Below are 13,657 nucleotides of genomic sequence, written 5' to 3' on the forward strand. Positions count from 1 at the left end.
AGAAGGGCATCAAATCTAATTAAATTCCCTAATTTCTTTCATGAACCTTTTCTCTAAATACAAATAGGATTACTTGTGATATTCTTTCCTTGTTAGTTTAGCTAATTTTTAGAAAGTTCTATGATTAGAAATATTTCTTTTGTTTTAGGCTAATATTTTCTATTTTCTAGTTGTTCGTATTTCTATAATCCCTCTACAATCCCTCTACAGAGAGGATGATTTTCTGTAGATTTGACATAACACAATATCAGAACACTTCAAAGTTTAATAATAAATAAATAAATATAATAAATAATATAAAATAAAGCATCATCGTTTCATAACCAATGGCAATGGTAAAATTAACAGCAACAACAAAGCCTTATCCTTATCCAACTAGGTTGGATTGACTATATAGACCAAATATTATTGAGACTGTTTACATGTACATTTCTTTTGACTAAAAAAGTAAGTTGTCTACAATCCATAAATGTAACTAAAAGAACATTAAGATCACACCTGAATAGTGCAAAATTTTCCACTGGTAATAGCTACTGAAAATTCTTTTTCCCAGAGTACTTAACTATTTGCAGAATATCTGATCACCGATATTATTATGCTGTTGAGACCAACATAGAATTGCATGTAGTTCGTATTGGATACGAGAAGAAGGAACCCATAATTAATTAGAAAGAATTACGATTTGTGTGAGAAAAATAAGTATTGAGATTGGAAAGTAAGTTGGTCCATGTTTCTTGGTCCAAATAAAAAAAATAAAAAAGAGAACGGTGACCAATTTCCAATCATTCTACAACTTTCACACTAAAATCAATTAGTTTGAAACCCATTATTGCAATTCACATCCTCAACCCATTTTATGCAAGTCAAGCTCTGGCATGAGCATAGGATTTGTTGAGCTTTCCATTTACAAGAATATCATACGTTGTGTCATCAGGCATAAGACCTTTATCAAGCATCTCATCATGTAGTCGAAAGGCCTCTTGCGGATTCTCCTCCCTAAAGTATCCAGCAATTAAAGTGTTATAAATAAGAACAGTAGGAGTTATATTATTCCCATCCATTTCCTTTAGGATCTTGCTACCTTTCTCTAGTTGTCCTTGGTTACAAAGTCCACTTACCATAACATTATACATGAAAGTATCAGGTATAATACCCTTGGAAAGCATCTCTGAGTAAAGATCTGAAGCAAAATTCAATTTACCCTCCTTTAAAAGCCCATTGATCAACGTTGTATATGTTTGCAAATCACATGGGACATTGTTTTCTACCATTTTCTTGTGAAAGTTAAGTGCAGCTTCCATATTATTCACATTTACAAAGCCACTAATCATGCTGTTGTACACGACTGAGTTTGGAACCAAACCAACCTCCAGAAGTTCAGAGAAGAATTTGCATGCACCTTCCATGTCTTGTACTTTGCAGAAACCATCGATGAGAACACTATATGCAGTAATATCCAACTCCAATCCCATGATTTTCATGTCATTATACATTCTCAAAGCAACATCAAACTTTCTGCTTCTGCAAAGTCCATTAATCAAACTAGTACAAGTGATAACATTTGGTGAAATTCCACTTTCACACATCTCCCTGTAAGTAGACTGTGCTAAATCAATTGCTCCCTGCTTGACAAATCCGTCAATGATGCTATTATATGTCACAGAAGAAGGAATAAAGCCCTGCTTCAGAAAATTGTTCAACATATCTTTTGTTTCCGACACCCGGCCAACTTTGCACAAGCCGCTTATAACAACATTAAATGTGAAGTCTGAAGGTGCAATATTTGCAGCCACCATTTGATCAAACATACCAAAGGCATGGTTAGCATCACCTTTTTTGAAAAAACCATCTATCAAAAGTGTGTATGTAAAAGCATTCAGTTTTAAACCGCTGTTAAGTATATCATTCTTCACACTACAGGCATCATCCATGCAGCCCCTTTTACAGTGACAAAGTATCATGTTGTTGTAAGAAATTAGTGAAGGTGTAATTCCCGTACTTATCATCTTGTCCCACAAATGACGGGCCTCATTAACCATTCCCTGCTCACCAAGCCAGCATAAAAGGATGTTATATGTAACAACAGTAGCAATACCATGTTCAATAGCCTCATCAAGCACCATATACGCACTTTCTAGAAAATGCTGTTTCCGAAATCCCTTTAACAGAGAATTTACAATATAAACATTTGGTTGAATGGCCATGAGTTTCATTTGGGAGTAAAGTTCAAATGCCTTCTCCATATTCCCAGTCTTAGAGCACCAATCTATCAAAACCGAGAAAGTAACCATATCAGGAGTAACACCAACCTTAACAGCCTCCTCAAACAATTGTAATGCACTATCAACATTCCCTTGCTCACAATGTCCTTTAATTAAATTTGTCACAACAATTATATTCAATGGAACACCACTACTCACCATCTCATCCTTAAGCCTCAATGCATCTACAAGATTTCCCTGTTTAGCACAAGCAGCAATCACAGAATTATATGTACCCTCAGATGGCACCCAACCCAATTTTTTCATCTCCTTCAACAGCTCACATGCTGAATTCGAGTTCGGCCTCCTACAAGCAGCCTGAATAACAATGCTGTAAGCAGCTGCATCGAGTTCTAACCCTCTACCCTTTGCCCGACTGAAATACATCTCAGCTTCCTCAATCTTCCCTTCCTTCAAACATGCACGCATTAGGACATACAAAGTAAAGCAATCACCATACATTTTTCTTTGAACCATTTCATCATACAGGCTATATGCATCACTAATCATGTTCCTCCTGACTAATGTAGTTAAAAGGATGTTCATAAATGAAACCCAAGGAACCACATCATGTTTTAATATCAATCTAAAACACTCGACAGCATCTGTGATCTTATTAGCTCTAACATAAGCATTCAAAAGATAATTGAAAACCCGCGAATCAGATTCAAAATTGTACCTTACTGCACATGCTACCAACTCTTCCACAAGTACCCTAACAGTAGGACTAGAATCTGCAAAAACATAGTTGTTTAGCAAATTCCGTAGAACCCCATAAGTATCAGGGCTCGAAGCCAGAATATGCACCAACAAACACAAAACATCAACAGTTTTCACAAACCCTCGTCTTCTCTCCACTCCTTTGAAAAACTTCAGAGCCGATTTGGGGTCAAGCTTATGGCTCAAAAGGGTGTCCAAGACACCCTCTTTCGAAATAACCTCGAGGTGTGATTGAGCTTCAGCTGAAATTTTCATGGGAAAATCATCGATTTTCTTGGAGAAGTGGCTGCTAGGGCCATTTGCGGGATCCTGTGATTGAGAGTGTGGAAGGGGATCGGATGGAAGGAGTGTTTTTGTGCAGAGATGGTTAAATTGTGAGAGAAATCGAAGATTCTTCAGAGGGATCAATGAAAGGTTGTTGGAAAACATGGTTTGCATTGGTGGGAGAGAAGGAACAAAACTGAAATACTTTGGTCCCTCTTCTGTTTGGGGAAATGTTTGACACTCTCGTGGCTGCTCACAAAGCATACAACTCCATACTCCAATTTATGTCTTCAGGAACTCTGAGGAAACAAAATGAAAATGCAAACTTCACTGAACTGTTAAGTTTTATATATTTCTAATTGCCTTCTCAGCATGATAAATATATCACAATAGATATTTTATATTTGACAGCTCAAAATGACAACAGTCCATAGTTTGACAAATCTAAGTAAGATTCAAAAGGAAGCCAATTTTTCTCATATGTTAACTATCTTTCCCTAACAAAACCCTCAAACTTACTCCAGGCAGATCAGTCACAGAATAGTCTCAGGTGTCAAATACACCAAGTTACCAACAGCAAGTCAGCAACAATGTGCAAAGCTGGTATCAAGAATAATAAGTTTTTTCCATTACTGCAGGAAGCAGAGGCTAAAACATAGATGTCGTAAATCATTTGATTAATTTTCGAGTCATGAATCATAAATCGTTCCATATCTCATGATTCAATGAACATTAATAATAATAGTAAAGGACCAAATTAACAATATGACAAACTAAAGAAATTATTTAAACAGTTGCAGATAAATATTTATAAAAGATATAAAAAAATTATTTCACAACAAATAAAATTAGAAGACATAAAACTTTGTGGGTTTTGACATATACATGCAACGAAGAATAAAAAAATGATCTGCATGGTTTAATACTAGCACTCACCCCCCAAAAGTAAAATGGTAACACCCAACCCAAAACCACTTTCACTTTTCACTAACCTAAGCTAAAGGTGGTCCATCAGATTGAACAGGGATCAACCCAATTATAATAATATAAGATTATGATAATATAAATCCTAAAATAATAAATTAAGAATCTTAAATAACAGAAAATGTTGAAATATCAAAGTCACCTATTGAAATTGGGCACATTATAAGAAGCTCCCACATTTTGGAGTTAGATATACTGTTCCCTCTCAAGAGTTTATATGTGATGTAACTCATTTCACTGCAGTGTTTTCTCAAATCCTGACAAATAACTTTTGCTCACTTCTCCCACTTTGACATGTCCATTCTCTATCAACTCGGCAAACTACAATGTTTGGCATCATGAGAAATATGTATCTCAACCACATAATTCACGTCATCTTCTATTTCTTCAAGCAATCTGGTAAGAGTACATACAGATGATTAGGGCACAAATATGCTACTCAAAATTCAAAAATCATGTGTTGCAAAAGCTAAAAGCAAAAAATTTATTCCATGAACATCCCAGTTAAAAATACAAGTACAGTTATAAAACTATGTGCCTCTTACCTTCCACAATGAATAGATATTTCTTTTGCTTATCTATCAATAGAAGAATGAACTGCCTGTTCAGAAATCTTTTCATTCTTAGTGATAAATGGATATCACAAGAAGAACATCTCACGAAACATGATTCTCGAATACTAGATGGATCGAATTAAATTACAGCTATCTTTCTGATTTTAAGAGACAAAGCGACGGATTCCAATTATGATATATGTATACGCTACTTCACATGTGAATTATTTGGGGGAAAAAACCACAATAATTCTGGACCTAAGGAATGCAGCAGCAATAACAATTATAATATAGTTTATACAAGCAACAAACCAATACCACGTTGCAAAATTTCAGTTGCAGCAGCAACAATACACGTATATAGCAACAACACCACCACCACATTGATCAACAATAAAAATTAACAACTAAGTGCGAAAAAACAAAAGATTCAGAGGCAATTCGCAGAGAAGAGAGGCGGAACACACCAGTGAAGCAGAGTATAGTGGCCCAGGTAGCGGAACAAAGCAGCAAAGATGACTGGGGAGTTGCCACGAATGAGAATCAGAACAGCAAAAACAAAACCACAGGAGAGGCGTCGGCCACGACGACGACAGCGGAGCAGCCGCGCAGCTAATAATTAGAGGTGAACGATCGGTCTTATTTCACACTCAGGCTAGGTTTTCTTCATTATTATTGTACTTGGAGGTTTTCGTATTTTCTGTTTTAAGAAAAGAAAAAATAAATAAACTATGGTTCCGTCCAAAATGTTTGGATAATTATAATAATGGGAATTTCTTTGATAAAATTAGGTAAAAATTAAAATAAAAAATTTAACTGAATTTATAAAAAGATATGTCTCATCACAGAAATTATTTTTAATAGGTAGATGAAGATGGTGTTTTGGTTGAAGATGGATATTTAAAGTGTATTATAGTATTGTGAATATATAAAAAAAGTATTTAAAATGTGTTTTGTTAGAATGATGACATTTGTCCAACACGCACCCTGCGTACACGATGTTGATATGTGTTCAATACGCACTCTGTGTGTTAATTTTTTATCCAAAATTTACCTACCTGTTACACCAAATAATCCTATTTTTAACAAAAACATTAATATTTTTTTCATATAAAAAAATTTAACCTCATCATTACATTATTCATAATAATGAGAATTTTTATTTTGAGTAAACTACCAAAAATATATTTAAATTATTTTGTTGTTAATAAAAATATTTTTATATTTTATTATCAACAAAAATATTCTTAAATTATTTAAAAATATAAAAAATATATATACTTATGAACTAAGACATTCTACCTTAATAAAAAAGAGAATTCTGGTAAAATAATTTTTTTATGTAGTTAGACTCTACCAATAACAAATGAGCTAAATGCACACCTTTTTATTATGGGAGTACATCTCTCATTATAATAGAATATTTTTTACACATTTTAAAATTATTTAAAAATATTTTTATCATTAATAAAATTTAAAAATATTTTTATTAATATCAAAATAATTCAAATATATTTTTTGTAATTTACTCTTTTATTTTTATTATTGCATTATTCATGATAACGTATCAAAATGAATATGTCATTTTCGACATATCAATAATTAGTTGCCAAATTAGTTATTAAGTATTTATATAAGTGCGAATTCAACATAAAAGTGCAAATTCAATATAAATCATATCGATCACTTAATAAATCTTTCAAATGCCAAATATTAAGTAACTTGCCATTTCACGTTTTTCACTTTCACATATGGACAGCGTTAGGGATTTCTAAATTGAAGAAGAGTCATGCAAATGAGGATTAGGAGTTTTGAGTTTCTATATGTATGTGTGTGAGCGCGCGCGCGTGCGTGCGTGTGTGTGTGAAATGACTAAAAAACATATATGAGAAATAAACTATTAAGAATAATTCGATAAATTTATGAACTTCAGGGATTAGCGGGGATGGGACGGGGATCCCCGCTCGGATTCCCGCGCCTACCTCGGGAGAATTTTGTCCCCGTCCCCATCCCCACGGAGAAAATTCCCCAAAGTCGGATCTCCATTCGGGGCAGTCCCCGTAGGCATCCCCGCGTCTCGGGGAGTTTTGCCATCCCTAATAGACCCTGTAAAACCCGGTTAATTAACGGCTAATTAACTCATAAATGAGAATTTATTCTAGAGACCCTAAAATGTGATTTTTATGGCTAAATGTGATAGAGGGGATTGAGACGAGAATTTCGGTACCAATTTTATGGAATTCGGACCAAGATTGGACCGAACGGGCCAAACCGGACCAACCGGACCCAAAATGGGCCCTTGGCCCAACATAACTAGACCAAAACCCTAGTTTTCAGCACTCTCTCTCCTCACACAACACTAATACACGCTGAAATTGAAGAGAGGGGAGGAAGAACACTCTCTCAAGTTTTTTCTCTCACTTGATCTTCAAACCACCATAACTTTTGATCTAGAGCTCCGATTGCCGCTCCGTTTGTGGCCACGCGTTCACCGCGGAGAGCTCTACAAAACCCATACAATCAATCTTGAGGTAAGCCACGTGTTGCTGTTCGAAATTTCAGCCCTTATTTTCGAGTTTCATGGGTGAAATGTTGAGATTTTGGGTTCTTTGATGTTATAGGACCCAACTCTCTTGAAGGAGAAGGTTAATCTTGTCTCCTTGGACCTTGGGTGTGGTAAGATTCTCAATCCTAGTGTAATTTTGTTGTTCTATGATGTTTGGGTATTGAGATGTTGTGTATGGGTATGATGATTGTGGCTTAGGTTGTGTATATGTGAATATTGGAGCTTGATTGGTGATTTTAAAAAGCTTGGAAAGGGTTTGGTGGTGAAAAATCTGTTCTTGGAGGTTTTGAGGCCTTGAGAGCTTGTGGATAAGTGGTTTGGAAGTGCTCCGGTTGAGCTTGGGAAAATCGGCTAAGGTATGGTTTCGGTTTCCCGTATCTAATATGTAATGTGGTAGGAAATACTTAGGCTAGAGGCCCTAAGATAGGCATTGAATTGTTGATGTTGTTGAATGATTAAGATATATGATGTGGTCATATATGTGATGATGATTATTGATGCCTTGGTGGTGTGATATATGAGAAATATGCATGTTGTGATATATGCTTGATGAATGGTTATGGTTGAATTGTGGGTTGAACCATGTTGATGGTGAGTATGATGTTGATTGGGTACAATAATGATTTATTGGAATTGGTGTTGTTGAGAATTGGCATGAGAAATAGTATATGATATATCAATATGTTTGAGTTTGAGCCACTTGGGTGAAGTGGGTTAAAATGATGAGATAGTGATTTTGTAAATTGTGGTAAAGTGTCAATGTGTGAGTTGAGGAGGCTTGATATTGAATTTGATATATTTTGATTGATTTCAAAGAAAAGGGATGAAATTGGCATGTTTTGATAGATTTTGAAAAGAGTTGGAAATGGCTTGTTTTGAAAATGGCACTTTGTGGTTTTGTATGAAAAATATGGTTTTTGGGCATACTTTGACGGGACATAACTTGGACTACGGATCTCTGTTTTGTGCCAAATCTATTTAGAAATGAAATTGGATCCGCGATGTCCATGCCGTTCGAAGAACGGGTGAAAAATGATTTAAAATGAGGAAGTTATGTCCGTCGGAAGATTGGGGGTTGAATTTGTGAATTCTGCAGCTTTTAACTTAGAAAATTTTTTAGCAGAATGACCCCTTGCGCGTGGGCGCACCTGGCGCGTACGCGCCGATCTTCCAGAAAGCACCATCCATGCGTGCGCGTGATGTGCGCGGGCGCGCCGATTGTGCTGCACCCAATGCCCAGCCATTTTCCAGAGAGTTATGCCAGAACTGTGCCGGCGTTGTACCTGGGGCACGAGAACACCCACGCGTACGCGTGGTTGACGCGTACGCGTCGATTGGCAAATTTTTAATCCACGCGTTAGCGTGCATGACGCTTGCATGTCGATGAGTTTTTGAGGCCATCCACGCGTGCGCGTGGAGTGCGCGTATGCGTGGCCCTGTTTTCATTCCAAAGTTGATTTTTGAGTTTTAAAAGCCAAATTTCATACTTCTAAGCCTCCGATCTCACCACTTATATCTTAAATCATTATGATATGTCTAGCTATGAGAAGAAAGGCTAGTGAATGTGGTAACTTGCGAGTGAAGCAAGGAAAAAATGAATGATCATTGAGGATCAAGCATGATTATGTGAGATGCGGAGGATGTTGGTGGAAGTGCTTGTTATGCCATGGGCCGAAAGGCCGTATTTGTTAATGAGATGGCTGGTTATGGATTTAACCGTGATGCCAATGGGCTGGTTATGGATTTAACCGTGAGCCGGAAGGCTAGATTATTGCCGTGTTACGGCGAAGCCATGATTATGGCCATGTACAAATGCATATATGCTGTTGAATGAATTGTGAATGTTGCACTTCCACTGTTGGAGATGAGAGTTTCCCTGGGAGGAAGCAGTGGCTAGCCACCACGTGCTCCAGGTTGAGACTCGAAGCTCTTTTGACCCTATGTCATAAGTGTGGCCGGGCACTGTGAAAGACCCGGATGAGCTCGCCCCCGTAAATATTCACCAGTGAAGGTGATGGATATAGATCATGATTATGATCAAGTTTATGATGAGTATAACTCGAGTTGGGGATGCGTGACAGAGGGACAGTCCAATGGTTAACTGCCAGGACTTGTCGGGTTGGCTCTATAACCGACAGATGATATCATCGGCCACTAGGAACAGGCATTCATCATATGCATACTATATGAATTGTTTGGGATTGCCTATTTGACTGCATATTACTTGCTAATTGTCGAAATGTCTTACTTGTTCCTAATTGTATATTTCTTGTCTGATATAACTGTGTTTGCTACATTATACTCCTGCTGGTGGTTGGGAGGTTTGAAGGAATTGGGAAGGGAAGTATTAGTTAGACTGAAGTATCTTTAGTCAGATGCCCTTTATGGTTTAGCTTGTTTATAAGCTTTGATATTATCTGGAGGAAGTTCTAGGATTTGCCTTCGGCTTTCCTCCATTATTATGTATTATATATGTGGAAGCTGTTACCATGCTGGGGACCTCTGGTTCTCACCCATGCGGATTTTGTGGTTTTCAGATGCAGGACGTGAGGTTTTCCACTGAGGCATGCTGGAGACTTCTAGATTTGCGAAGATCCTTTGTTCTCGGGGCTATGTTTTAATTTATATGTTTTGCTTAGATACTTTTATCTCCATTAAATAATACAAACTGTGATGACTCCTCTTATGGGAGATTTTGGAGAATAGGTTTTATGTATTTGTGTCCCTTTGGGTTTCCTTTGGGGTTTTCCTTATTTTTATCATATGTATATATTGTTATGCTCGGACCGGTTATCTTCGCAGCCGGATTTTGAGCCTTGATATTCCTGTTTTTGACACTCCTTGGTATATATATAATCTCGCGTTGGTTATCCTTGTTCGTTACGTTATCGATCGGAGTGTTGCGCTTTTGAGTTGCGATTTTTGTTTACCCCTTTTTCTATAAAGGCTCCTAGTTATAATCAATCATTCATACTACTATACGTACTAAAATTTTTATTTTAGAGGTCGTAATACCTTGCCATCTTTGAATTATGACTTAAGCATAAGACTATGTATGGTAGGGTGTTACATTATGGTATCAGAGCAGTTCGTTCCTGTAGAGCCTGAGGGATGGACTGATTATGCTTCTGTGCATTCTCTGTGTGTGTGTTATGTGCCATTAGTATATCTGCTTGATATAATTGGCATAAACATTCATGAGCATGCATTTGGGACTTTGAAGCACTAGACTTCCGATATTGAGACTGATCAACTTAATATCGATTGTTTGGTGTGTATAGGAACCAGATGGCGCCTCGTGGATGCGGTAGAGGTAGTGTGAGAGGTCGTACGAATGCTCGTGCGCCGGAGAATAACTCGAATAACCCGGTAGACCTTATGGCGGCATTGGAGAACATGGCTGTGGCTATGTGGACCACTGCAGAGGCTCTTGGACAACAGATGAGCAACCATGGCAACGACGGAAATGGAGCTCAGGGACCAATAGAGATCAGAACTTCCGTTGGGTTGCTGAACAAGTGTGGGGTTGCTAAAGAGTATGTGAAGAACGCAGCTGCTGAGAGAGGGAGTCACAAGGGATCATTTCCACGGAACCGAGAGAAGAGCTTTGCACCTAGAGGTCCACCTTTCAAGCGGGGAGGCTCTTTTAGGAGGCCCAACAACAACAACTCCCAAGGAAAAAAGTTTGGGAAGCAGCCACAGAATGAGCAAGCTTGCGCTAGGTGTGGAAGTCACCATCCGGGAGTCCCGCGTATGGCCGGATGGGGTTTGTGCTACTTCTGTGGTAAGGCGGGACATAAGGTCCCAAACTGCCCGGAGAAGAAAAAACAAGGTGTAGGGAAAGCACAGCAGACTGGTCGGGTGTTCACCACTTCAGCTATAGGAGCTGAGGGATCTGAGACACTCATTAGAGGTAACTGTGAAATGGCTGGTCAAACTTTAAATGCTTTATTTGATTCGGGAGCATCACATTCATTCATTGCATTTGAGAAAGCCCATGAGTTAGAACTGAAGATTGTAACTTTAGGTTATGATCTAAGAGTGTATAATGCTACCCATGAAGCCATGGTAACTAGGCTAGGATGCCCGGAAGTTTCCTTTAGGTTCAAGCAGCGTGATTTTATTCATAATTTAGTTTGCTTGCCAATGATCGGTCTTGATCTTATCTTGGGACTGGACTGGTTATCTAAGAACCATGTTCTGCTAGATTGTTCTACAAAGTCGGTGTACTTTATGCCGGAAGATACTGAAGGGCCGGTCGTGGTGAATAATTATTACTTGAATTCGATGATGGTGAATTGCTCCGGAACCGAATGTCAGGGTATCATGTTGTTAACCGCGGGCGTTTCGGGTGATGATCAAAGGTTGGAACAGATTCCGGTTGTGTGTGAGTTTCCAGAAGTGTTTCCCGATGATATTGATGAGTTTCCACCTAACCGAGAGGTTGAGTTTGCTATTGAATTGGTGCTCGAGGCGGGACCAATCTCAAGTGCTCCTTATAGGATGTCACCGTTGGAGATGAACGAGCTAAAGTCTCAGTTAAAGGATTTATTGGGAAAGAATTTTATACGACCAAGTGTCTCTCCGTTGGGTGTTCCAGTGTTACTGGTAAAGAAGAAGGATGGGAGTATGCGGCTCTGTGTGGATTACAGACAGCTGAACAAGGTTACAATAAAGAATAAGTACCCATTGCCGAGAATTGATGATCTCATGGATCAGTTACAAGGAGCTGGAGTTTTCTCCAAGATCGATTTGCGATCCGGTTATCACCAGATAAGGGTGAGGGGTGAGGATATCCCTAAGACCGCTTTCAGGACTCGTTATGGTCATTACGATTACACTGTGATGTCCTTTGGGTTGACGAATGCTCCTGCGGTATTCATGGATTACATGAATAGAGTTTTCCGTCCGTTTCTGGATAAATTCGTTGTTGTCTTCATTGATGACATACTGATTTACTCCAAGACTAAAGAAGAGCATGCGGAACACTTGAGGACCGTGTTGCAGATTCTAAAGGAGAAGAAACTCTATGCAAAACTCTCTAAGTGCGAGTTTTGGAAAAGTGAGGTGAAGTTTTTGGGTCATGTGGTGAGTAAGAAGGGAATAGCCGTAGATCCAACTAGGGTGGAGGCTGTGATGGATTGGAAGCAACCAACCACCGTAACAGAGATAAGGAGTTTTCTGGGCTTAGCTGGCTATTACCGATGGTTTATCAAGGGCTTTTCACAGATAGATTTGCCAATGACAAAGTTAACCCGCAAAGACACTCCGTTTGTTTGGACTCCTGAGTGCGAGGAGAGCTTTCAGACATTGAAGAAAAAATTGACCACTACACCTGTGTTAGTGTTACCCGAGCCGAATGAGCCATTTGAAGTGTATTGTGATGCCTCATTGAAGGGTCTAGGGTGCGTGCTGATGCAGCATCATAATGTGGTGGCGTATGCCTCACGGCAGTTGAGACCTCATGAAGTTAGTTACCCTACGCACGATTTGGAACTCGCTGCGGTTGTGTTTGCCTTGAAGGTATGGAGGCATTACCTCTATGGGGTTAAGTTCCAAGTTTTCTCCGATCATAAGAGCTTGAAGTACCTCTTTGATCAGAAAGAGCTTAATATGAGGCAGAGAAGGTGGATGGAATTGTTGAAGGACTACGACTTTGAGTTGCATTACCATCCGGGAAAGGCGAACGTAGTGGCAGATGCGTTAAGTTGGAAGTCGTTATATGCGGCTTGGATGATGCTTCAAGAGGAAAAGTTGCTCAAGGGATTCGAGAGTCTGAAAATTGGTGCTCGAGAAGTATCCGGAACCTTGTGTTTGAGCCGATTAGAAATCTCAAGTGACTTTAAGTCTGAACTCCTAAAGGCTCATCAAAATGATGAAGCGTTATGGAAGGTGATACCGGCTATTGAGCAAGGAAAACAGTGGAGAGTGTCGGAAGAAAAAGATGGGTTATGAAAATTCAAGGGTAGGATTATTGTGCCGGATGTTGGCACCTTGAGGCATGATATCTTAAAGGAGGCACACAAAAGCGGATTCTCCATTCACCCGGGAAGTACTAAGATGTACCATGATTTAAAGGCGATGTTTTGGTGGCCGGGTATGAAGGATGATGTGGCGGAATATGTCTCAAAGTGCTTAACTTGTCAAAAGGTAAAGATTGAACATCAAAAGCCTGCCGGGATGTTACAACCTTTAGAGATTCCACAATGGAAGTGGGAAAGTATTGCAATGGACTTTGTGTCAGGATTGCCAAGGACTAGGGCTGGTTTTGATGCTATTTGGGTGATTGTGGACCGACTGACGAAGTC

At 38.7% G+C, this 13,657-nt stretch overlaps 1 protein-coding gene across 1 annotated transcript; it reads right to left on the minus strand.

Moving 5' to 3' along the window:
* Window positions 1–681: 681 nt before the first annotated feature.
* Window positions 682–5,445, minus strand: LOC130982801 (pentatricopeptide repeat-containing protein At3g54980, mitochondrial-like). The gene is made up of 3 exons (XM_057906899.1): window positions 5,251–5,445; window positions 4,372–4,625; window positions 682–3,544 (listed from the first exon to the last, which is right to left on the minus strand). The coding sequence occupies exon 3, from the start codon at window positions 3,507–3,509 to the stop codon at window positions 864–866; it is 2,646 nt and encodes an 881-aa protein (XP_057762882.1). The 5' UTR covers window positions 3,510–3,544; window positions 4,372–4,625; window positions 5,251–5,445; the 3' UTR covers window positions 682–863.
* Between the last annotated feature and the right edge of the window lie 8,212 nt (window positions 5,446–13,657).

Source organism: Arachis stenosperma, chromosome 5 (assembly GCF_014773155.1).
Source record: "Arachis stenosperma cultivar V10309 chromosome 5, arast.V10309.gnm1.PFL2, whole genome shotgun sequence".
Taxonomy (NCBI): domain Eukaryota; kingdom Viridiplantae; phylum Streptophyta; class Magnoliopsida; order Fabales; family Fabaceae; genus Arachis; species Arachis stenosperma.